The 25,308-nt window shown below is 48.1% G+C and overlaps 1 protein-coding gene and 1 pseudogene across 2 annotated transcripts; one reads left to right on the top strand and one right to left on the bottom strand.

The window, feature by feature from the left end:
• Positions 1-2,939: 2,939 nt before the first annotated feature.
• On the bottom strand, positions 2,940-14,493 carry LOC132712163 (kunitz/BPTI-like toxin). 2 transcript variants are annotated; one of them, XM_087888918.1, is made up of 4 exons: positions 14,371-14,493; positions 11,941-12,102; positions 3,577-3,717; positions 2,940-3,126 (listed from the first exon to the last, which is right to left on the bottom strand). In XM_087888918.1, the coding sequence occupies exons 1-4, from the start codon at positions 14,453-14,455 to the stop codon at positions 3,113-3,115; spliced, it is 402 nt and encodes a 133-aa protein (XP_087745044.1). In that variant the 5' UTR covers positions 14,456-14,493; the 3' UTR covers positions 2,940-3,112. The 2 variants fall into 2 exon arrangements, with proteins under 2 accessions (XP_087745044.1, XP_087745045.1); XM_087888919.1 differs by lacking the exons at positions 11,941-12,102; positions 14,371-14,493 and adding an exon at positions 5,445-5,663.
• A 4,957-nt stretch (positions 14,494-19,450) lies between these two features.
• Positions 19,451-20,050, top strand: LOC148114457 (uncharacterized; annotated as a pseudogene).
• Positions 20,051-25,308: the final 5,258 nt, after the last annotated feature.

The raw sequence follows: 25,308 nt of genomic DNA, 5'->3' as shown, positions 1-25,308 counted from the left end.
GAGGAGGAGAAGAAGAAGAAGAAGAAGAAGAAGAAGAAGAAGAAGAAGAAGAAGAAGAAGAAGAAGAAGAAGAAGAAGAAGAAGAAGAAGAAGAAGAAGAAGAAGAAGAAGAAGAAGTAGTCTACTCCAGTGATAGTGATGTTAGTGGTGTAAGGGCAGTGTCTCTGGCCTTTTTGACATGCTCTTGGGATATCCTGTGGCATCTCCTCCAATCTTAGGTGATTCCTTCCTTCCTAACCATGATCAATCTCAGGCAATTCTGAGGGGTCCTTGGTGGTATCTGAGTTTTGATGTATTCTTGCAGACGTTCCGTCACCCAAGTGGGTAACATCGTCAGTGTTAGAAGGGAAGGCAGATCAAAGCTGTCAGGGAAAGCAGAAGAAGCCCTTGGGAAGGCTAAAGGTATAACAGGCAGGGATAATTTGCTGTACAGGATGGGGGTGATGCCCCTCCTTACCCACTTGTCCCATCAAAAGGGGCAGCTCAGCCAGGAGGGGGAGGAGAGCCAGGGGGAGGAGGAGGAGGAGGCGGCCCTGCACAGCCTTCATGGTGCCCAAACAGCAGGAATGCCAGCCTGGGTTGGACAGATGGACCTTTAAGTCCTGCCTTGAGGAAGCGAGAAGATCCTTTGCAGGAACAATGGGAGGGGGGGATGGTAGTGAAGGGGATATGTAGTCAAAATACAACTCTTTCTAGGAAGTCAAGGCCGTTGTGCCCTGCAGTTGTGCTGAGAAGAAGGAGGAGGAGGTATCTCCTGTTTCAGAGGGTGCCTGATTGGTTCGTGTGAGGGACATGTGGGTGAAGGGCAGGGACTTGAACTTTCTTTTGGGAGTTCCCCAGAAGTTTTCAGATTCGGGTTTTCCCAATGTGCCAATATGACGTCTCTAATAAAAATCAGCTTTGGGGAAACTCAAGCCTCGGAGTTTGATTTCGTTGGGGGTGTTACTTGGAAGCCTGACAGAGAGTTTCCCCAAATCCCTCCCCCCAGGGACCCAGGCTGAATGTCCAATCCACGCCCCGCATAGTGTCACGTGTCATCTTCAGGTGCCTTTGTCCACCTGGAGTCCTAGGATGGTTGGCCTTGACTGGCTGTAAGTGAGTCCATCCAGCAGCGCAGTAATTCTGGAGATCAAACCTCCCTTTTAGTTCATGTGGGCCTTCATCACAGCAGCTGATTTCCCAGACCCCAATGCCATGGCCCCCCTCCCCCTTTCTATGGCAGCTGACAGCAAGCATGCTTCAAAGGGAAAACCCAGGAGCCTGAGTGGCGTAGGAGGCTAATGCCTCCTAAGGCAGCATTTAACATCCAGCTGCCTGCAATTACTGCAGGTTCGAATCTCGCCAAGGCTCAAGGTCGACTCAGCCTTCCATCCTTTCTAAGGTAGGTAAATTGAGGACCCAGTTTGTGGGGGCAATAAGCTGACATTGTATAAATATACAAAAGGATGAAGGCTATTGCTTAACGCACTGTAAGCCGCCCTGAGTCTCCGGAGAAGGGCGGCATATAAATCAAATTAAAAAAAAACAAAACATCCATGCTGGAGATCTGGCTGACAATAGGCTTTTGACAGCTTCCCTGCTTGTGCAGGGGGTTGGACTAGAAGACCTCCGAGGTCCCTTCCAACTCTATTATTTTGCCCTTTGAGTTTTTCTCTTTTACTTGTTTATTCATTTTTACTTTTAAATGATTGACAGACGATGGAGATGTGTCTATGCCAGGCATGTTTAAACTCAATTACCAATGATCGACCCACTGCCTCTGCCGGAAGTTGGCCCAAGCTTCTCCTCCTCTTTTGGTGAAGTCATATTCTCTAACATGACTTCTGAACTTCCCTCCTGCCAGTTTGAGGTGATGCCCCTGTGTTCTTGATTTTGGCTCAATAGTGAAAATATTGCCTCCTAGAACCTTATTCACACCCTTCATTAAATAAATGTTTCAATCATGTCCCTCTCCCGCATTTCTCATCTGTCCTGCAGTCTGAGCATGTTCACTTCCACCCATCTCTCCCACAATTGCCAGTGTGGTGTCACCAGTGCAGTATAAATAGGTACTATTAACTTAACAGAGTAATAGACTAATAGAGTTGGAAGGGACCTTAGAGGTCCTCTAGTCCAGCGGTCACCAACCTTTCAGACCCCAAGGACCACTAAATTCATAATTTTAAATTCCACGGACCACTAATATGATCGGCCTAATGAATGGTTGGGTGGGCGTGGCAAGATGGTCATGTGACTGAGTGGGCGTGGCCAACTCAATGTCACTCATATCAAGAGGCACCTCGCCGGCCTCTACTCACCTGTCCCCTCCCCGCCCGGGCTCCTTAGGGCCCCAACAGGAAGCAGTTGTTGGAGCTAAGCAGCCACCACAAGAAAGAGTTGGCAAAACAGCTGCTCAGCTCAAATTGGATCTGACCGAGAAGGAAGCTCAGCAGAAGCACCTCACTGAGGACTAGGAGCATAGGCTTTCGAAGCAGAGGGAAGACCTGTGGGAGTGCAAGGCCAGGTAACTGGTGCCTGGAGGCTCAGCGGGCTGAGATGGTCAGCCAGTTCCAGACCACAATGCCCTCCGTCTCTTTCACACCAGCAGCGCTTCCCTCCAACCTTCTGCCCCCCTCTGACCTGCACAAAAAGACCCAGAAGGAGGAGACTCTCTGCAGCAACACAAACGTTCATTGCACGTATCCGTCCCAGGGGCCCGTAGTTTGAGGACCCTTCATTTAGTGCAATATAAAAAAGGCAAATAATTGTTCTGGGGACCACCAAAATTTTCTTGCGGACCACAGTGGTCCATGGACCACCAGCTGGTGACTGTTGCTCTAGTCCAACCCCCTGCTCAAGATCTTTCCTTCTTCACTCAGCCTCAGCCCCTCTTGTTCTTGCATGGGGGGGGGGTAGTGGGGGGGAGGGAAATGGGGCAGAAGAAGACACCAGAGACTGAGAGGGAAGCCAGAATCCAATGCTTTATTGCAGAGAAGAAGGAATGAACCCAGGAGTGTTTTGGGGGAGGGTCTCCAGGATGGCCCAGGACAGAAGAAGGGTCTTTGGGTCAAGTTGGTGCACTGGCCATAATTTGGGAGGGTCCCGAATTATCCCATGGAGAAAGGCCCAGCCGTCACTTAGAGGATCCTGTGGAAAGGAAGAGAGTTGAGATGAGGGATCTCTTGAAGCCACACTGGCCTTTGAGAAGCCTTCTCCATAAATCTCAAATAAACGACAGATTTAGAGCCTTCCTTCTCTCAAGAGGGAAAAGGGGGAAGGCTTTGCAGTCCATGAGCCCACACCCCAATCTTCCTAAGACAGAATCGGACCCACTCTTGAGGCTCAGCTAAGAGAGAATTTCCCCCTCCCCTCACCCACTCTGTCCGTCCTGAGGAGGGACCAGCCTTCACTGCCTGGTCTCTCATGGCTGGAGAAGACCTGGGTGGTCTCCTTTCCTCATATGATGATATTTGGGACTTGGCTCTTCCAAGGACAGATCCAAGAAGGACGGAAGCTTCCAGAGGGATTCCACTTGGATCCAGTCCATCCTGGGATCTAGGAAACTCTACGGAGTGATATAAGACTCAATGCTCTTACCGAAGATAGGATCCTTGCACACAAGACTGCAACCATAAGAGCAACACTTCTGATTGCCATCACATTTCCAGTCACTGTCACAGGACGCGATACAAGGAGTGACGATGTCTGGAGGCGCCGTGGGACACTTGCCAGGCTTCTCTGAAAAGGAGAACATTCCAGGGGTTTGTGGTTTTCGTTCTAGTTTAGCAGATTATGCTGAACGAGTCACACAAAAAAGTACTAAGGAATCAATTCATTTATTTCCTCCCCTTCTGATGGGATTTTTTCTGTCTTCCACTTTTGTGCAAATACAATTCTCGCCACTGTTATTATATGAATAATCAAATATGTATCTTCTTTGCTATATTTCTTTGGTAATATACCCAATATTTATTTATTTATTTATTTATTTATTTATTTATTTATTTATTTATTTATTTATTTATTTATTTATTTATTTATTTATTTATTTGATTTGATTTATATGCCGATTTATACCCAATAAAAATGCCTCTGGTTCTAACTCTATACGTTGGTGCAAGATTTCCTCTAACCATGCCTGTGTTCTAACACAATAATTTTTTGCTTCTGTACATGTCCACCACATATGATAAAATGATCCTGGCAATTGAAAACGTTTCCAATATTTAGCTGATTTATCCTTAAACATTTTTGTTAATCTTTCTGGTGACATAGGCCATCTATAAAACATTTTATATAAATTTTCTTTCTATGCAGTTGCTATTGTTAATTTATAATTCCTTTCCCATAGTTGTTGCCATCTCTCTAGTTCTATCGTATAACCAAAGTTTTTTGCCCATGCTATCATTCTCTTTTACTTCTTCCTCTTCTAATCTGATTTGCAATAAGTAATTATACAATATCTTAATCATTTTTTCATCTGTCGAATACAACTTTGGAAAATACTAAATTGAAAATGAATACAACAATAGAGAGAGAATGGGGAGGGATAAAGGAGAGAAGAGAGGAAGGAGAGAGAGGGAAAGAAGAAAGGGAAAAGGAGAGGAAGAAAGAGAGGGGAAACGAGTGGGAGAGAAGGTTAGAAGGGAGGAAGAAGGGAGGTGTGGGGGAAAGGAAGGGGAAGGAGAGAAGGAGAAGGAGAGGAGGAAAGAAGAAAGTAGAAGAGTAGGTGGAAGACGGGAGGGAAAGGAAAGAGAGGAGAGAGTGATGAAGGATTGTTGTAAAACAAGGGAGATGAAATGGTAGAAGAGCAATTCCGAATATACTTAAATTGTTTAGGAGGAAGATTGTATTAATGTGAAAGTTAAAAGAAAATATGTATGTTAGATAAGAAACCGTACATTTAAGATATGTTTATGAGGGAAAAAAATAAAAAAGTTTTTCAAAAAAGAAAAAGAAAAAAACAGAATTGATTCATGAACGTTTCTCATTTTGTGTTGTGTAATCATTCCTTTATATTAAGCTCAGCTTCAGAGCATGGGAAAACATTTTTCTTCTTCCTTCCTTCCTTCCTTCCTTCCTTCCTTCTTTCTTTCCTTCCTTCCTTCCTTCCTTCCTTCCTTCCTTCCTTCCTTTTGCTGTCCATTTGCCCTACCAAGTAACCCCATCAGAACATCCCAGCTCTTTATTGATGAAGTCATGCCAGTCTGCCCGGAAGGGGACTCGAGGCAGCTAGAGGAGAATAAAGCACAGACCCCCTGCCCTCCCCTCCCCATCCTGCCCTGCCCTCCCCTCCCCTTCATTCATTTCACTGAACTTGCTGATCCATCCGCCGTCTCTTCCTCAATGGGGCATTTAGCAAAGGTGCCAGGAAAAGCAGAGGAAGCCCCTGGCAGGATCAGCTGGATGGAGCCCTCAGAGAGACTAAGCGACGCTTTGGGGCTGGCAGTGCCCACTTACTGTACCTTCTTGTCCCATCGAAGGGGGCAGCTCAGCCAGGAGGGTGAGGAGACCCAGAAGGAGGAGGAGGCCGTGCGCAGCCTTCATGGTGCCCAAACAGCAGGAATGCCAGGCTGGGCTGGACGGGTGGACCTTTTAAGTCCTGCTTTGAGGAAGTAGGAAGAAGAGGGAATGGATGGACTGAGAATTCTTCCACCACACAGCAGACAGTTGGCTTTTTCCATCTCACGTGAGGCCAACAAGGGAGGGAACATCTATATGGAGGCAAACCTGTTGTGTTTGAACAGTGGAGCAGTAGATCCTGGTTGATACAACAGCATCCTGGGTTACAAAGCCTGTTTGGATGTTGGCATCACAAAGTGTACTGTGACCGAAGGGACTGGAAGGAACATCCTGCAGGAGTCACGCTGCCCTGCGACTCACAATTGTCCATCTGTGTCCTGCAGCCTGAAGGGCATTCAGTGATTTTAATGTTGCCAGGTGTCCACTATTTGAGCGGACAGTCCGCTTTTTTCACATTATGTTCACTATTTTTTTTCACAAAATAGTGGACATTTTTTTTATTCAAAAGCTTTATGATGAAATTAAAATGTAATTTAATATTTTACATATTATTATAATATATTCGATGTTTTGAATTTTAAGTAAAGTTTTGAAGTGATTATTTTAATACGTGTTAAAACGTTTGTAAGAAAATATATAATTTAATTGTAAATCTTTATTTTATTTTTTTACTACTTAACACCCCCCCACCCCCCCGCTTGTCCGCTATTTTTTGGAAGCAGACCTGGCAACCCTCTGGTACAGATTTTAAGTTCCCCTATGCCCACATTGCTGTAATCTCTGCTCTGCTAACTGGAAATTGATGAGAGAGGAATTGGATGGGGTTTTTTTCAGTCTGCTGAGAAATTTTATTTGCTGTACATTGAGGAGATAAAGTTATTGGTGACTTATGAACAGATGGAGAAGGAGAGTGCAAAAGTTGGCTTAAAACTCAACATTCAGAAAACTAAGATCATGGCATCCGGCCCTCTCAGTTCCTGGCAAATAGGTGGGGAAGAAATGGAGGTAGTGAGTTTCATCTTCAGGATCTGGCCTTCTAAAGCCCATGGCGACTCAATATAAAATGAATACAAAAACCACATTTAAAGCAATAAAACTAATTTAAAAAAAAATCAAATACCGTATTTTTCAGAGTATAAGACGCACCTTTTTACCCCCCAAAAGGGGGTGAAAATCTGGGTGCATCTTATACACTGAATGTAGCCCCACCCACCCACCGGCCCCCATCCTTCGGATATTTTTGGGCAGTTCTAGGTGGCGATGATCTGGGGCACAGCCTGAGGAACAATCCTCTTCGGGACGGTGGGGGGGGGGAAATCTGCCCGGCAGCTTCAGGGAACAAGGCGGGTGCCACGATTTGTGGCTGGTCACCCCTCTGGCCACCCAGCAGGCAGCTTAGGGCAGGCAATGGCCGCAATGACTTCACTCCCCTGCAATGTAGGAGCTGCCGCCTAAGCCTTCTGTGCCCAGGAGCCGAGCGAGCCGAACGAGAGCTCCTAAAGAAAAACGCCCCTCCTTTCCAGCCACCGCTGCCGGATTTCCCCAACGCAATAATCAGAGCCGCGTTTCAGGTGGCAATGTGCAGTGGGGAACTGGGAACCGTTTTGGATTCGGGGAGGGGATTGCAGCGCTTCCGCCTGAAAGTGCTTTTCTTCCCATTGCAAAGCCGCGCGCCCCCGTCCTCCTTCTCAGCAGACTCACCTTCTCTTTCCTCCTGGCCAGATCCGCCGCCCGAAAATGCTTTCCTTTGGCATCAGGATTCCAAAGGAAAGCATTTTCAGGCGGCAGACCTGTGATCCCCTTCCCGATTCCATGGGGTGTGCAGAGGCAAAAAAAGGGCATCGCATTTGAGGCAGCAGATCTGGCCAGGGGGAGGGGGGAGGAGGGGGAAAAAGAAGACTTTGGGGTCCTTGGTGCCCTCTGACCTTGGTGGTTTTCCTGCAGCCGTTTCATGACCCAAACTAGGCCAGTCCTCCAGTAAGGACTGGAGTTTGCTCTCAGTTTATATCCTACTGGCTTGCCCTGTCAGGGTGGGGCTGGTCTTCCTTGACTGTCCATGTGTTGGGCAATTGAAGAGTTTTCATCTTCTCTTCTGACTGCTAATTGGTGTTGATGGAGGCCTTCTGCCTCTTTGCCCTACGTGGTGGCTGTTGCCGTCTTTCAATTGTATGTTGTAGAGGACTCCAGCTTTTATGGGTGGGGCTGCTGGATCTTTTGGTTTGCTTAGGATGGATTTAGTTGGCTTGACTGTTACTCTGATGCCACGTGCTTTAGATAGAATAGAATAGAATAGAATAGAATAGAATAGAATAGAATAGAATAGAATAGAATAGAATAGAATAGAATAGAATAGAATTTTTATTGGCCAAGTGTGATTGGACACACAAGGAATTTGTCTTGGTGCATAAATTGTTTAGATTAACAGAGTTGGAAGGGACCTTGTAGGTCATCTAGCCCAACCCCCACCCAAGCAGGAGACCCTACACCGTTTTTGACAGATGGCAGTCCAGTCTCTTCTTGAAAGCCTCCAGTGATGGAGCTCCCACAACTCCTGTTCCGCTGGTTGATTGTTCTGTCAGAAAGTTCCTCCTTATTTCTAGGTTGAATCTCTCCTTGATCGGTTTCCATCCATTGTTCCTTGTCTGGCCTTCTGGTGCTTTTGGAAAACAGCTTGACCCCCTTCCTCCTCCCTGTGGCAGCCCCTCCAATACTGGAAGCCTGCTATCCTGTCTGCCCTGGTCCTTCTCTTCCCTAGACCAGCCATGCTCAGTTCCTGCAACCGTTCATCGCATGTTTTAGCCTCCAATCCCCTAATCCTCTTGGTTGCTCTTCTCTGCATCCTTTCCAGAGTCTCAACATCTTTTTTTGTATTGTGGTGAGCAGAATTGGACACGGTTATTCCAATGTGGCCTCACTACTGTGATATAAAGCAGTATTCTCACTTCTCGTGATCTTGATGCTATCTCTTTGTTGATGCAGCCCAGGACTGCATTGGCTTTTTTGGCAGCTGCAGCAGACGGCTGCCTCGTTCCCTCTGGAAAAAACACATTATGGAAATCCCAAAGGTGCTTTTTCAGGAGGCAACTGGACTTTCTGGTGTTTTCTTTGAAGACATTTCGCTTCTCATCATGGATGAGAAAAAGCACCTTGGGGACAACCATGACCTGGATGACTACAGACACATTATGGAAGAGACTGAGACTGAGAGGGAAGCGGGGACCCAAAGCTTTATTGAAGAACAGAAGGAATGAGCCCAGGGTGGGGTTTGGGGGGAGGGTCTCCAGGGGGATCCAGGACAGAAGAAGGGTCTCTGGGTCAAGTTGGAACATTGGATCCAATTCAGAAGGGTCTCCTCGTTGGGGATCCTGTAAAAACAAACATTCAGATATGAGCTTTCTGCCCAGAACAGCCTCCAGTGCTTCACCCTGCCTCATCTTGCAACCAGGGAGACCCAAAGCTGAAATCAGGAGGAATAGCCCGATTGGGAGAGAGCCAGGAAGCAACAGGTCAGCCTCCCCCTTGGAGTTACGGGACTCCATCACTGAAGGTTTCAAGCAAAGGTGGGACAGCCATCTGTCCAGGATGCACTGAGGATTTCTGCACTAGAAGAAGGGTGGACTAGTCTTTTCTCCCCTCTTTCTAGGAGACCACAAGGCCACTTCTCAGAGCACGGACGATGGCATGTTCACTTGAGCTTCCTAACTCAGACAGGGAGCATTTCTCACAACCAGAAATGGGAGCTTATCTTTGGCTCCCCAGATGAAGCTCTGGACCTTCCTGTCATCTGAGCATGGACCAGTTGTGGTCTGCCCAGAGGATGAGCTGGACCAAGGTGGGCAACGAGTTCTGTCCTGGCCTCTCCTTCTCTTGGAAGTCCTGGTTGCCTGGGGTCTTCTGGCTTCCTGACCAGGCCGGCAGGAGGAGTCTCTTCTCCAACACAGTGCCCAGCAGCAGCAGCAGCTAAACCGGGCGTCCACCATTATCTCTCAATGGTGGTTCAGGAGGAGGAGAAGCCAAGAGACAGTGGGAGGGGGATGTGGAGGGTCAGTCAGTAGGCTTCCACCAAATGGAGGTGGCTATCTATCTGGATGAAGAGTCCCGCCACATCTCACCAAAGTTGGTGTGCCTGCTTGGGGTTTAAAGATCACTCCACTTTTCTTTTTTACTTTAATTATACCTTTGTCGGAAACACGGAAAGCCTGGGGGGGGGGTGTCTAAGCAAACTAAACAAATATCATCCTACAGGTGTTACCTTAGGCAGGATTCCTGCAGCTAATCGTGCAACCATGCTTGCAACACTTCTGATTCTTAGGGCATTTCCAGTCATTTGCACACTTCGCGATACAAGGAGTGAGTATGTTCGGAAGGCTCTTGGGACACACCCCAGGCTTTTCTGCAAAATAGAAGATCCCCAGGCTGAGTGTCAGACTTACCAGGTAGACAAGGCAAGAAACACAATCAGATAAGCTAATTCTGAGTTATTGCAAAGTTACATTAACAGAATCTTGCAGGTCTGAAAGGACAAATCTCTCACTGTCTCCTTTACAGACTGAGCTACTAGGGAGGGTCTCTTCTGAGCCTCTTTATCCACCCATTGTGCAGCTTCCGGCTAGGCAGTCTTTTTTTTTTTTTTTGCTTTAATTTATATGCCGCCCTTCTCTGGAGACTCAAGGCGGCTTACAATGCGTTAAGCAATAGCCTTCATACTTTTGTATATTTGTACAAAGTCAGTTTATTGCTCCCACAAACTGGGTCCTCAATTTACCTACCTTAGAAAGGATGGAAGGCTGAGTCAACCTTGACTCAACAGTCTCTTATCCGACTGTTCCCTTGGCAGCATCTCTTCACCCAGTTCCCCAAAGTCTTTCACACACACATTACACCGAGAGATTCTTCTGGAATTGGAGCCCCAGAGCAAGCAAAATTTCATCTCTGGAGCTTTCATCCTCTTCGAGCAAGCAGGGTGAGATGCACCAGCTGGAACATCCTCACTCCCTTCCTCTCAAAGCACAGCCATTTCCTCCTGGGGTCGACCTCTCAGGACCCTGCGCTGGACTTCATAACTGGGCTCCTCTCTCTTGACTTGGGAATAGGAAGGTGCACCTCCCGTTTCAACCAAATAGGAAGATGGTTCCCCTTTAGGTCTGCTGTGGGTCCATCTTGGTCTACCTTCTCCATCAGGAAGGGATTCTAGGGAATGGGAGTAGTAGAGACTTTCTCTGCTGGCTCTGCACATTCCTGAAGCCCTCTCTCCAAAAACAGAGGGGGAAAGGTAGAGCTCTCCCTCTGGACATCTAGAGGAGGCCTCTTTCCTTGCCCTGAAGTTCTTAGGCTCAATGCAGAGGAGCTTCAGAGAGTGAGGTTGAAGATCTGAGCTGGGCCACTCAGCACACACATCTGGGCTAATCCAGAACTGGCTTCCTTGGTGGTTCTGTGACAGCACATGGCCGAGGGGCTAAGTCATACCACACCCAAATAAACAGAGACAAACAAGTAGAAAACAATATCCTATTCAAGGAGCTACCAAGGAGAAAATACACCCCATCAATATTGGTAAAGGAAATTACTAAATACAGCAATAGTGATAGCACTTAGACCCGCGATGGCGAACCTATGGCACGGGTGCCGCAGGTGGCACACGGAGCCATATCTGTGGGCACACGAGCATTGCCCTACCTCAGTCCAGCACGCATGTGTGCGCTGGCCAACTGATTTTCGGGCCTTCCGGATCCAGTCGGGAAACGGGCTGTTTCTGGGCCTCCGGAGAGCCTCCGGGGGAATGGGGAAGGCTGTTTTCACCCTCCCCAGGCTCCTAGAAAGGCTCTGGAGCCTGGGGAGGGCAAAAAAATGGGCCTACTGGGCCCACCGGGCCATTGCATGCCAAAAGCGGGAGGGGAGTGGGGGGGGTCACTTGTGCATGCATAGGAGGACGGGGCGCATTGAATTATCGGTGTGGGCACGCACACGCGCAATCCCCCCCAACTACCCTCGCTTTTGGCACACGACGGCAAAAAGGTTAGCCATCACTGACTTAGACTTATATACCACTTCACCGTGCTTTACAATCCTCTCTAAGCCCTTTACAGAGTCCACATATTTCCCCACAACAACCCTCATTTTACCGACCTTGGAAGGATAGAAGGCTGAGTCAACCTTGAGTCCCATCAGCATTGAACTCCAAGCTGCAATATTACATTCTAACCACTGGGCCACCAGGGCTCTTTTAGAAACTCCTATTCCCTCTTAGCCCTGAAGACGTTACCTAGTTGGGTCATGAAACATTTGCAAGACAACAGGGGGCTGGACTGGAAGACCTCCAAGGTCCCATTCTGTGAAATCACCAAGCTTAGAGGGCACCAAGGACCTCACAGTTCAACCCTGAGCCACAAACATTCTCTTCTGTTGGAAGAGTCGGTCCTCAGCTCTTCCCCTACTTACCAACACAGGTGTAGCGACATTGATCCAGGGTCTTAAAGTTATTGTCATTCCCTTTGCATCCAGTGTAAACAAACTTTTCACATTGTTTTGAAGCTGAGTTGTAGTAGAAGCGAGGCATTTTGGCTTTACATGATCCAGGGTCAGCAGAAAGATAACAAAACTCTGTGACAAATGGAAAGGGTGAGGGATGTTACTTGATTGGCTAGCACAAAAGTCTTTAACTCACTTCCCCAACCTGGCGCCCTCTGGTCATGCTCAGTCTGCAAACAGCCATTTAAGATTAAAACATTTGGTTTCCTGCACTGATTGGACCGGATGGCTGAATGACAGTTCCCTGTTGCTTAAAATCCTGATTCTGAGGGGACTTTGGTTCTTTCTGAGCTTGGTAGTTCATTTCATTTTCATTTCATTTATTCAAATTTCTATACCGCCCTTCTCCTTTCGGACTCAGGGCGGTGAACAGCCAGATAAAAAACATCTATACAAACATCACAGTTAAAAAATAAAGTTAAAATAATTTATAAATTTGGCCCATAATTTAAAACTTGTCAATTAAAATAAATATTAAAATTTTAAAACTAACCCTAAAATCAGGACAGACTGGCTAGCTGAAAAAAATAAGTTTTTAGGGCCTGACGAAAAATCCGGAGGTCGGAGATCACTCGTATCTCTGGGGGTAGATTGTTCCATAGGGTAGGTGCCACCACAGAGAAGGCTCTCCTCCTGGGGGTCGTCAGCCGGCATTGTCTGGCCGACGGCACCCTGAGGAGGCCCTCTCTGTGGGAGCGAACTGGCCGATGGGAGGCAATTGGTGGCAGAAGACGGTCCCGTAAGTACCCCGGCCCTAAGCCATGGAGCGCTTTAAAAGTGGTCACCAACACCTTGAAGCGCACCCAGAAGTCCACCGGAAGCCAATGCAGCTCACGCAGGAGAGGAGTCACATGGGAGCGCCCCGTCGCTCCCATAATCCCCCGCGCAGCCGCGTTCTGGACCAGCTGGAGCCTCCAGGTGTACCCCAAGGGGAGCCCCATGTAGAGAGCGTTACAGTAGTCCAGACGAGAAGTGATGAGTGCTTGAGTGACCGTGCGTAGGGAGTCCCGGTCCAGAAAGGGGCGCAACTGGCGTATCAGGCGAACCTGACAAAAAGCCCCCCTGGCCACGGCTGTCATATGCCCTTCTAAAGACAGCCGCGCATCCAGGAGGACACCCAAGTTGCGGGCCCTCTCCGTGGGGGCCAATGATTCGCCCCCAATAACCAGCGATGGCGTCAGCTGGCTATACTGGGACGCCGGCAGCCACAGCCACTCGGTCTTGGAAGGGTTGAGTCGAAGCCTGTTTCTCCCCATCCAGACCCGCACGGCCTCCAGGCACTGGGACATCACTTCCAAGGCATCATTGGGATGGTCTGGGGTGGAAATGTACAGCTGAGTATCATCAGCGTACTGATGGAACTCCACCCCAAAACTACGGATGATCTCACCCAGCGGCTTCACATAAATGTTGAACAGGAGGGGCGAGAGGACCGACCCTTGCGGCACCCCACAAACAAGGCGCCTTGGGGTCGACCGCTGCCCCCCTGTCAACACAGATTGCGACCGGTCGGAGAGATAGGAGGAGAACCACCGCAGAATGGTGCCCCCCACTCCCAGTCCCTCCAGCCGGCGCAACATGATACCATGGTCGATGGTATCAAAAGCCGCTGAGAGGTCTAATAGGACCAGGATAGAGGAATAACCCCTATCCTGGGCCCTCCAGAGATCATCCACCAACGCGACCAATACCGTTTCCGTGCTGTACCCAGGTCTGAAGCCGGACTGGAGCGGATCCAGATAGACAGCTTCATCCAGGTACTGGGGAAGCTGTCGTGCCGCCACACTCTCAACAACCTTCGCAATAAAGCGAAGGTTGGAGACTGGATGATAGTTAGCCAAAATAGCCGGATCCAGGGATGGCTTCTTGAGGAGGGGCCTCACCACCGCCTCTTTCAAGGCGGCCAGCAGGAGTTGTTTGAAGATTTGAACTTTCATTAACCAAAGTAAGGAACATCCCCATGAACTCTGATGATGCTACCTAATTTGGGTCATGAAACATCTACAAGAAAACCACCAAGCTCAGAGAGCACCAAAGACCCCCTCATTTCAACCCTGAGCTACAAATATTCTCCTTTAATTATCCCGATTATGCTGCTGCATTGAGTTAAAGATAGGTCAGCCTTTCCCCTAAAATAGCATCTCTCTTTCTTGGGGCCTCCTCCCGTTTCTGACTGCTACTCAGCTGACACCCAACCACCTTCTCCAGAACCTCCCCAGAAGAAGCCCCACCAAGCCAGAGCTTCTAGACTGGGGTCTTTGGTTTCCCTTTCCTGGGGGAGGACTCTGAGCACTTCAGCCCATCCCAGCCAAGGGTCTCAAGATCTTTCTGAAAACTCACTTGGACGGTCCTGGCCGGAGACGGGGGTCAGTTCTGCCCAGAGGCTGAGGAGTCCCAGCAGGAGAAGAAGACCTCCAGAAGACATGATGAAGCCGTCTGCCCCACACTCGGGCTGCTGGCTCTATTTATTCTCCCAGCTGGGAATTTCACATCCAGGAAGCAGGTTGATGTAATGGAGAGACAATTTGAATTCTTCTGTCTTTCACAAGATAGTTGAACACCCCTAACCCATTCTACAATCTTGATTTCTTTAAATGTTTAAGTCACTTGACCTCCAAACCCCTGGGGTTTGTGGAGGAGGAGGAAAAGGGGAAGGAGGAAGGAGAGGAGAAAGAGGAGGAGGTGGAAGATTGTGGGGTCCTTGGTGCTCTCTGAGCTTGGTTGTTTTCTTGCAGATGTTTCATTACCCAGCTAGGGAATATCATCAGTGCTAGAAGAGAAGGGGGTTGGAGGAGGAGGAGGAGGAGGAAGAGGAGGAGGAAGAAGAAGAAGAAGAAGAAGAAGAAGAAGAAGAAGAAGAAGAAGAAGAAGAAGAAGAAGAAGAAGAAGAAGAAGAAGAAGAAGAAGAAGAAGAAGCAGCTATGATCATCAGCGCTAGAAGGGAGTGGGATTTGTGGAGGAGAAAGAGGAGGATGAGGACTACTTTCGTGCTCTTGGTGCTGTCTGAGCTTAGTTGGTTTTTTGCAGCCATTTTATGATCCAGGTATTTCATGACCCAAACTAGGCCAGTACTAGTAAGGACTGGGGTTTGCTCTCGGTTTATGTTCTACTGGCTTGCCCTATCAGGGCAATATCAATATTTGACATATGCAAAAACTGTACAATCCATGTTTCAACCCAACCGACTGCATTAACCACAGGGAAAAGCCAATGAAATCGCCATACCTCTTTTAGCAGAGGTCAAAGCAGATACCCACCACCACACTTCACCAAGACCTGAGACCTGTTTTGAATGGTCTTTCCAATGCTGGCCAGGTGGGGAGCAGGTGTCAGGGGGTGCTGTACCAGAGGGCAAGTGCTTTCGTGAGGTGTGCTAGATGCCACTGCTTTATCAACGGGAGCCAGAGAGAATCAACTCTGTCGATGACCACAGGATGAACAGAAACTAGAGGCAGAACTTGACTCAAATAATCTGCCATGTAGGGCTTCAAAGGTGACAAGTGGCATCCAGAAGCCCATGTTAGTGAGTGTAACATGAAATCTGGATGTTATGTAGGTGTGGCATGGTCTGTACAGCACTGCTTGGGCTACCACATTCTAACCAGTTGCAGATTCGGAATGGCCTCCAAAAGCAGCTCCATGTAGAACACTTGCAGTAGTCCATCCATGAGTTGGCTTGTCTTGAATGATAGTTACAATGCATCCTATTCTCCAGACCAGGAAAGGATGCAATGGCTTACAAGATGAATCTGTGTGAAAACCCAGCTGGTCACAGCTGCCACCTACTCTTCAAGCAAGAGCTGCACCTCCAGGTGGATCCTCAGATTGAGGATTTAGGGGCTGCCCCAAAGAAGAGGGGGTCCACCTATTCTCCAAAGCACTTGAAGGCAGGACAAGAAGCAATGGATGGAAACTAATCAAAGAGAGAAGCAACCTGGGATTAAGAAGAGATTTCCTAACAGTGAGGACAATTCATCAGTGGAACAGCTTGCCACCAGAAGTTGTGGGTGCTCCAACTCTGGAGGCTTTTAAGAAGAGAATGAACAACTATTTGTCCGGAATGGTATAGGGTAGAGGTCTTCAAACTTGGCAGCTTTAAGACTTGTAGACTTCAACTCCCAGAATTCTCCAGCCAGCTATGCTGGAATTCTGGGAGCTGAAGTCCACAAATCTTAAAGTTGCCAAGTTTGAAGACCTCTGGTCTAGGGTCTCCTGCTTGAGCAGGCAGTTGGATTAGAAGAGCTCCAAGGTCCCTTCCTGTTGTTCTGTTATTATTCTGTTATTCTGATTATGCACCAGTCCCAAAGGGAATATGGAAAATGGAAGTCTTTTCAGGATGAAATATGAAAGAGCCCCAGCCCCAAGGGCCCAGTCACGGCCACTCAGTCCTGCTAGGGTTGGATTTGAGCTGGTTCCATCTCATTGAAACCTTCTCAACCTCCAGGCATTGGGACAAGAGTTGACCGCATTGCTTGGCTGGTCAAGGGTCATGATGTATAGCTGAGCATCCCTCTGCATACTGATGATACTTGATCCTGAACCAATAGATGACCTGACCCAGGAGCCACATGCAGGTGATAAATAGAAGGGGTGAGAGCTTCAAGCCCTGAGGCATCCCAAAGATTTCAAGGTTGACCTCTCTCCTCCTATCAATACTGACTGGAACCAGTCATGGAGAAAGGAGGATGACCATCAAATCCTGTTCCTTCCACTCCCTCATCCAGATCAATATAATGATAGGTGTCATGGAGAACCATCAAGAGATCAAGAAGAACCAGGATGGCTTCACTGTCCCTATCCCAGCCCCCCACAGGCCACAGTGGGACTATTGCATTCAGAGAAGCTCAGAGAAAAAGAGACAGCACTGAGAAGAAAAGTTAACAATTGTTGGGTTTCAGTTTTATTAAAAAGAAGATCCAGATCGGAAAGACAAAGATTTTTATAATCGGTCAGTCAGAATAGAGCTGGAAGTCACCATGGAGGTCTTCTACTCCAACCCCCTGCACAAGCAGGAGATCTTATACCATTCAAGACAAGTGACTGTCCAGTCTCTTCTTAAAATCCTCCAGTGATGGAGCACACACAACTTCTAGAAGAAATTCATTCCACTGATTAATTGTCCTCACTGTTAGGAAGTTTCTCCTTAATTCCAGGTTGCTTCTCTCCTTCATGAGTTTCCATCTGTTGCTTCTTCTCCTGCCTTCAGGTGCTTTGGAGAACAGGTGGACCCCTTCTTCATCAGGGCACCCCTCAAATACTGGAAGACTTCTATCCTGTCCCCCCTAGTCCTTCTTTTCTCTAGCCCGGCCAAACCCAAATCCTGCAACTGTTCTTCATGTGTTTTAGTCCCCAGGCCTTTAATCCTCTTAGTTGCTCTTCTCTGCAACTTTTTCTGAAGTCTCAACATCTTTTTTGTAATGTGGTGATCAAAACTGGATGCAGGATTCCAGGTGAGGCCTTACTAAGGCTTTATAAAGCTGTACTGCTAATAGCGCTAATACTAATTATCAATTGGTTAATTAGTACTAATATTAAAAGTGGGGAGCTGTGAGGTGAGGAATCTGGAGAGTTGGATTGTCTGGCCAGTTTTGGGGGAAAGCTAGACAGGTCCATATCGTTTCCATGGATCATTTCTGTGGTCAAGTAAAACTCCCGAGTGGCAGCAGAGCCAGGAAAGTCACAATTGAAGGATGTTTGGAATCCATATTGAAGTTTCCTGGGTGGGTGATTGTTCAGCCGCTGCTTGAACCCCCAGTGAAAGGAAGCCCACTGTACAGTAGTGGCCAAAATTGTGCAAACCTTTTGGGAAAAGTGTATTTCCTAAAACTAGCTAATAGTAATAACACCACTTTTTTTTGGAGTGGTACCATAAAGTTATATATCAATGGAAAGATAATTTAGTCAAGAATGTAATGCAATAACTTTTATGAAGGATTTACTATTAGAATAGCAGTTACAGTATAAAGAAGGAAAGTGAAACACAGAAAAAACAAGATGTACAAAAATGATCCCCATGTCAGTTAATCCTAAATTGGGTAACCTTTAGCATGAATGACGGCCTTACAACGTCTTCCTATGGAGTGAACCAAGTCTTTGAGTTCTGCAGCTGTTCTAATGGGAAACCAAGATTGAAGGATGGCTTCTGTTAACTGGGTTTTATGGCTGGGTCACTTCTGACTAACAAGTTTCTTTAGTCGACTCCATAGATTTTCCATTGGGTGAAGGTCTGGGCTATTCCCAGGCCATTCCAGCAGTGGAATAGGATGATCTTGAAACTCCCAAAAAAGAAAGTGATGTTATTGGCCATCAAACCTCAAAAATACACTTTTCCCAAAAGGTTTCCACAATTTTAGCCACTCCTGTATCTCTGACTTCCCTGTCCAATTCTTCTAGCAATGAGGATTTTTTCCTCTCAGTCCACTGATTCTGTAACTTACACCCTTTTTTCTCTCTGGAATGAGAGAGAACAGGTCTTCATAGATTCTAGAGGTTTGAGGAAGGAAGAAAGACAACTCTGGGGAATTTTAGCTGAGATCAATCATAATCTTTAAAGCTATCTGAACTCTGACAGGAAACCTGCAAAAGAAAAGAAAATTACCACTGTGTGGAAAGCAGAACAAGTGTCAAAGAAACTGAGAAAAACCAGAGCAGTAACCGAAGGGTCAGGTAAGAATGGAAGGTTTAAACTTCTGGAGGAGAATTTGCAACAAGGTGGTTAGATGCTTGAGCTCTAAATCAAATGAAACAGAATAACAGAATTGGAAGGGACCTTCTAAAAAAGCCAACACAGTTCTGGGCTGCATAAACAGAGAGATAGAATCAAGATCACATGAAGTGTTAATATCGCTTTATAAGGCCTTGGAAAGGCCACACTTGGAATATTGAACTCCATTTTGGTCGCCACGATGTAAAAAAGATGTTGAGACTCTAGAAAGAGTGCAGAGAAGAGCAACAAAGATGATTAGGGGACTGGAGGCTAAAACATAGGAAGAACGGTGGTAGAATAGAATAGAATAACAGAGTTGGAAGGGACCTTGGAGGTCTTCTAGTCCAACCCCCTGCCCAGGCAGGAAACCCTACACCACTTCAGACAAATGGCTGTACAACATCTTCTTAAAAATTTCCAGTGTTGGGGCATTCACAACTTCTGCAGGCAAGTTGTTCCCCTGGTTAATTGTTCTCACTGTCAGGAAATTTCTCCTTAATTCTAAATTGCTTCTCTCCTTGATTAGTTTCCACCCATTGCTTCTTCTCCTGCCCTCAGGTGCTTTGGAGAATAGCTTGACTCCCTCTTCTTTGGGGCAGCCCCTGAGATATTGTAAGACTGCTACCATGTCTCCCCTCGTCCTTCTCTTCATTAAACTAGACATACCCAGTTCCTGCAACCGTTCTTCATATGTTTTAGCCTCCAGTCCCCTAATCATCTTTGTTGCTCTTCTCTGCACTCTTTCCAGAGTCTCCACATCCTTTTTACATCGTGGCGACCAAAACTGGATGCAGGATTCCAAGTGTGGCCTTACCAAGGCCTTATAAAGTGGTACTAACACTTCACGTGATCTTGATTCTATCCCTCTGTTGATGCAGCCCAGAACTTTGTTAGCTTTTTTGGCATCTGCAGCACACTGCTGGCTCATAACTAAATGGTTGTCCACTAGGACTCCAAGATCCCTCTCACATACTACTATTGAGTAAGGTGCCACCTATCCTGTACCTGTGCGTTTTGTTTTTCTTCCCTAAATGTAGAATTTTGCTTTTTTCACCCTTGAATTTCATTTTGTTAGATAGCGCCCAATGTTCAAGTCTGTCCAGATCCTTCTGTATCTTGAGCCTATCTTCCGGAGCGTTGGCTATTCCTGCCAGCTTGGTGTCATCTGAAAATTTGATGAGTTCCCCATCTATCCCCTCGTCCAAGTCATTGATGAAGATGTTGAAGAGCACTGGGCCTAAAACAGAGCCCTGGGGTACTCCACTGCATACTTCCCTCTATGGAGATGCAGTTCTATTGAGGACTATATGTTGAATGTGGTTGGTCAACCAATTACGAATCCATCTGGTGGTAATGCTGTCTAACCCACATTTTTCTACTTTATCTAGTAGTAGCTTATGGTCTACTTTATCAAATGCTTTACTGAAGTCCAAGTAAATTATATCGACAGCATTCCTCTGGTCTACTAGTTTTGTCACTTTGTCAAAGAATGCAATAAGATTAGTCTGGCATGATCTGTTTTTGACAAACCCATGTTGGCTTTTGGTTATTACTTGGTTTGCTTCTAGGTGTTCGGTGATTCATTGTTTGATTATCTTCTTAGAAACAGCCTTCCGGGTAGCAGACCAATATGGCGATTCTTTATTGAATGCCAAGGACGAAGGGGCGATGTCCGGCATTTTCGAGGGTGTTGGGGGGACAGCTGACCATCTTACAACCCCCGCCCAGCAAGCTGAAGCATAGCCGGCTCGATTGAGCCGTAGATGGAGCCGGAAGAACACCCGGCCGCCGTGGAGATAGTTAGGGATGGCGTGGCGGGCGGTAAACGGCGGCGAACGTTGAAACCGAGGCCCAGCTGACTATCATAATTCAAACGGCTGCGGGGCTGGAGCGGTTGAAGCAATGGTCAGCGATGTTGCTGTGGCGGTGGCGGTGCAGGCAGCGCCGGTGGCGGTCCCTGGGCTGCTGTAAACTTGATTTACAGCGTACTGGGCGCTGCGGGCGGCGACACAGGGCGGCAGCCATGGATACGGAGGCGGAGCCGACTAAAATGACACTTGCAACTACGATGTTGACAGCAACAGCAGCAGCAACACCGGGAGGCTAGGCTATGAGGATGCCCTCTCTAGACAATGGAGAGGGCTTTGCTGCAAGCAGTTACCCCCCCTCGATGTAATGGGGAGGGGGCCTGGACATTCACTTGATCACCTGAATTCAACTTAATCACCTGAATGGCCCTATCTGAAAGAGCATGGTAGTGGTGGGGGCTGAGAACTGAAGACATTTTTTGATCTTCCCCTGTCTGCTTCTTCCCCCCCCCCTTACTAGACCTAGGCCTAGTTTGGCCATTCAGCGAAAAAAAAAACAAAAAAACAACAACAAACAAACAAACAAACTTGCAGCTGTTTCGATCAACTTATAGCCTTTTTAAAATATCTTTTCCTCCTTGACTATCCTAATTATCCTGATTATTTGATTTCATCTCTTCCACCTGGATGCTCCACTTTTGCTTTTTTCGACCTTATCTTCGGATTTTTGCTGGTATCAGAAAGGGAGGAAGCATAGACATCGAGAGTCTTGAACAATTTATTTGTAATATTTATACAAGTGGATGGGACGGACCATCTTCTCCTTTGTTTCTGTAACTCTGGACTGGTCGCCGTGAGAGGGCGGTCATTGTGACTCTCATCCCCCTTTTTATGACTAACTTATTTTAATCACAAGACTTTCCCATCATTGTAAGAGGGAGATGGTATTCCGATGTTCTATTATATTAGCTTCCTTGTACAATTATCTACTTTACCCTTTTTGTCTTAACCATCTGTTTTAAACCATCTTTAACACCTTAAGAAGAAAATGGCCTTTCATCGCCTCCAATTCTATCTCACCTCCGATGTATTCAATAACAGAACTCCTAGCACTGCGAGATTCCCCCCTCTCACAAGTTTGGCCCTCCCAGTTATCTAGGGCCGCCCTCAAGGACGGGTTTTGGAACCCCGAGAGGTGGTATGCTAAGAACCGGAAGCTTTGGGGTTTTTTAGATAGTTTTTCAAATTCTATTTTAAGGGGATCTGGGAGGAGGGTGGTTTCCAATGTAAATAATGAGGCTGGGGAGCCTCCCGAAGGGAGGTGGGTTGTATGGGTTCAGGGATTAACCCGCGAGGGACGGGGTCTAGTCCATCTGAAGAGCACGGCGGAGGAGATGCAGAATCTGGGGCCAAGGAGAGGGTTAGAACTTGTGCTGTTGATAGACATTACATCAGTACTGTAGGTGGGAGGGGCAGATATGGCAGGAGTAGAGGGCCACATCAAGTTGCGGGAGTGCGCGTTCGCTGTCTTCAAGCGGTGGCACGCTCCGGCCCCCAATGCTCTTCTCATTCCCCAGGTGGCACAGACCCTCAGGCCCTGGGCCTTCGGCTGATGCTATGCAATGCCAGGTCCATGGTAAATAAAGCCCCCCTCATTTGTGATCTTGTTCAGGAGGGGGGAGCGGACCTGGTGGGTATTACGGAGACCTGGTTGGGCCAGGAGGGGGGAGTCCCTCTCATAGAGATGTGCCCACCCGGTTTCCGGGCATTTCATCAGCCAAGGTCACAGGGAAGGGGCGGGGGGGTGGCAGTTATCATTAAAGAGGGTCTTAGTCCGAGGGAGGCCACTGTTCCTCAGACGGCCGGATGTGAATCCCTCCTTGTGAAGTGGGGTCATGGGGTGCAGATGGGCCTGCTGGTTACGTACCTGGCTCCCTGCCACGTGGCAGCGGCCTTGCCTGAACTACTCAACGTTATAGCCGCGGTGGCGATTGATACCCCTAGACTTATGGTCATGGGGGACTTCAACCTGCCATCCGTCGGTGAGGCGTCTGAGGTGGCTCAGGAGTTCATGGCTTCCATGACGGCCATGGACCTGACCCAGTTAGTTCATGGCCCTACTCACACGGGGGGAAACACGCTGGACCTGGTTTTTGTCTCTGGTCAGTGGCTGAGTGGTCTCGAGATAGGGGATATAGCGATCGAGCCCTTGTCATGGTCAGATCACTCCCTCCTTCGCTTTGACCTTCGAACCGCCACACCCCGCTGCAGGGAGGCGGAACCGATGAGGTGGTTCCGCCCCAGGAGCCTGATGGACCCGGATAGGTTCCAGACGGAGCTTGGGCCATTTCCTGAGGCTCTGGCACACGGCTCGACTGAAGACCTAGTGGCTGCCTGGGATAGGGCGGCCGCTGGAGCTTTGGACCGGGTCGTGCCTTTGCGGCCTCTGACCCGGCGTCGATCTCACCTGGCTCCCTGGTTCACCGAGGAGCTGAGGGAGATGAAACGCTGGAAAAGACGCCTGGAGAGCAGTTGGAGGGCCAGCCGTTCTGAATCTGACCGAACACTGGTAAGGTCTCATATTAAGACCTACCTGGTGGCAATAAAAGCGGCAAAATGTAACTATTTTTCCGCTCTTATTGCGTCATCAGATAATCACCCGGCCGCCCTGTTTAGGGTGACCCACTCCCTGCTCCACCAGGAAGCGCGGAAGGACCCCTTGGAGGGTAGAGCCGAGGACTTTGTACAATATTTGTATGACAAAATCGCTCAGATTCGGGAAAATTTGGACTCTGACTGGGTAGATTTGGGAGGGAGGATGGAGGCAAGTCTTGAGAATATTATCTGGGAAGAGTTTGATTCTGTGACTCTGGAAAACATGGACAAGATACTGGGCAGACTAAGCGTGGCCACATGTTTATTGGACCCGTGTCCCTCCTGGCTGGTGCTGGCCTCTCGGGAGGTTACACGAGGCTGACTCCAGGGGATTATAAATGCTTCCTTGAGAGAGGGTGTCTTCCCTGCTGCCTTGAAGGAGGCGGTGGTGAGGCCTCTCCTCAAGAAGCCTTCTCTGGACCCAGCAGTGTTGGCTAATTACCGTCCAGTCTCCAACCTTCGCTTCATTGCGAAGGTTGTTGAGTGTGTGGTAGCGCGACAGCTTCCTCAGTACTTGGATGAATCGGCTTATCTAGATCCGTTCCAGTCGGGCTTCAGGCCTGGATACAGCACGGAAACGGCATTGGTCACATTGGTAGATGATCTCTGGAGGGCCCGGGACAGGGGTTGCTCCTCTATCCTGGTCCTATTAGACCTCTCAGCAGCTTTTGATACCATCGACCATGGTATCATGCTGCACCGGTTGGAAGAGTTAGGGGTGGGAGGCACCGTGTTGCGGTGGTTCTCCTCCTTTCTATCTGATCGGTCGCAGTCTGTGTTGACAGGGGGGCAGAGGTCGACCCCGAGGCCCCTTGTATGTGGGGTGCCACAGGGGTCGGTTCTCTCACCCCTTCTGTTCAACATTTATGTGAAGCCGCTGGGTGAGATCATCCGTGGTTTTGGGGTGAAGTATCATCAGTATGCTGATGATACTCAGCTATACATCTCCACCCCGGACCACCCCAATGATGCCCTTAAAGTGATGTCCCAGTGCCTGGAGGCTGTACGGATCTGGATGGGGAGGAACAAACTCAGGCTCAACCCATCCAAGACCGAGTGGCTGTGGTTTCCGACGTCCCGATATAGTCAATTGGTGCCATCACTGACTATTGGGGATGAGTCATTGCCCCCCACGGAGAGGGTTCGCAACTTAGGCGTCCTCTTGGACTCACGGCTGTCTTTAGAAGAACACTTGACGGCTGTGGCCGGGAGGTCTTTTTATCAGGTTCGCCTGATTCGCCAGTTGCGTCCCTTTCTGGATCGGGACTCGTTAAAAACGGTCACTCATGCCCTCGTTACTTCACGCCTGGACTACTGTAATGCTCTCTACATGGGGCTCCCCTTGAGGAGCACCCGGAGGCTCCAGCTGGTCCAGAATGCGGCCGCGCGGGTAGTTATGGGAGCAGCATGGCGCTCCCATGTGGCTCCCCTCCTGCGCGAGCTGCACTGGCTCCCTGTGGTCTTCCGGGTGCGCTTCAAGGTCTTAGTTACCACCTTTAGAGCGCTCCATGGCTTAGGACCGGGGTACTTACGAGACCGCCTTCTGCCACCAATAGCCTCTCACCGCCCAGTACGCTCCCATAGAGAGGGGCTTCTCAGGGTGCCGTCAGCCAAACAATGTCGACTGGCGGCCCCCAGGGGGAGAGCATTTTCTGTGAGGGCACCCACCATCTGGAACGAGCTCCCCCCAGAGATACAGAAGATTCCGGATCTGCGCACTTTCCGCCGTGCCCTCAAAACATTCCTGTTTCAGCAGGCCGGCCTGGCCTAACTTTCCCTTTATATTGCTTTTTGATTTTATTTTAAACTGGGATGTCTTGAATTATCTAGGACCAGAATGTTTAGTATATTTTAATTGGTTTTTTATTATTAACGTTTGTATTACATGTATTTTTATCGTTCGCTGTTCACCGCCCTAAGTCCCTTAGGAATAGGGCGGTATATAAATTTAATAAATAATAATAATAATAATAATAATCTTTTCCAGAATCTTCCCTGGTATTAAGGCCAGGCTGATAAGTCTGTGGTTTCCTGGATCTATTTTTTTTTCCTTTTTTGAAGATGGGAACTACATCAGCTCTTTTCCATCCCTTTGGCAGTTCCCCTGTG

Source organism: Pantherophis guttatus, chromosome 3 (genome assembly GCF_059756535.1).
Source record: "Pantherophis guttatus breed Tessera chromosome 3, ASM5975653v1, whole genome shotgun sequence".
In the NCBI taxonomy this organism is placed as follows: Eukaryota; Metazoa; Chordata; class Lepidosauria; order Squamata; family Colubridae; genus Pantherophis; species Pantherophis guttatus.
The sequence above is the reverse complement of the archived record's forward strand: the minus strand, read 5'-3'. Positions and strand labels throughout refer to the sequence as shown.

What these genes read in the sequence shown, in the direction of transcription:
- LOC132712163 (XM_087888918.1), bottom strand. Translation starts at nt 14,455, where the DNA reads ATGTCTTCTGGAGGTCTTCTTCTCCTGCTGGGACTCCTCAGCCTCTGG. An exon ending in CTCCGGCCAGGACCGTCCAA is followed by an intron (nt 12,103 to 14,370) that starts GTGAGTTTTCAG and finishes CATTTGTCACAG; the next exon opens with AGTTTTGTTATCTTTCTGCT. An exon ending in ATGTCGCTACACCTGTGTTG is followed by an intron (nt 3,718 to 11,940) that starts GTAAGTAGGGGA and finishes TCTCCTTTTCAG; the next exon opens with AGAAGCCTGGCAAGTGTCCC.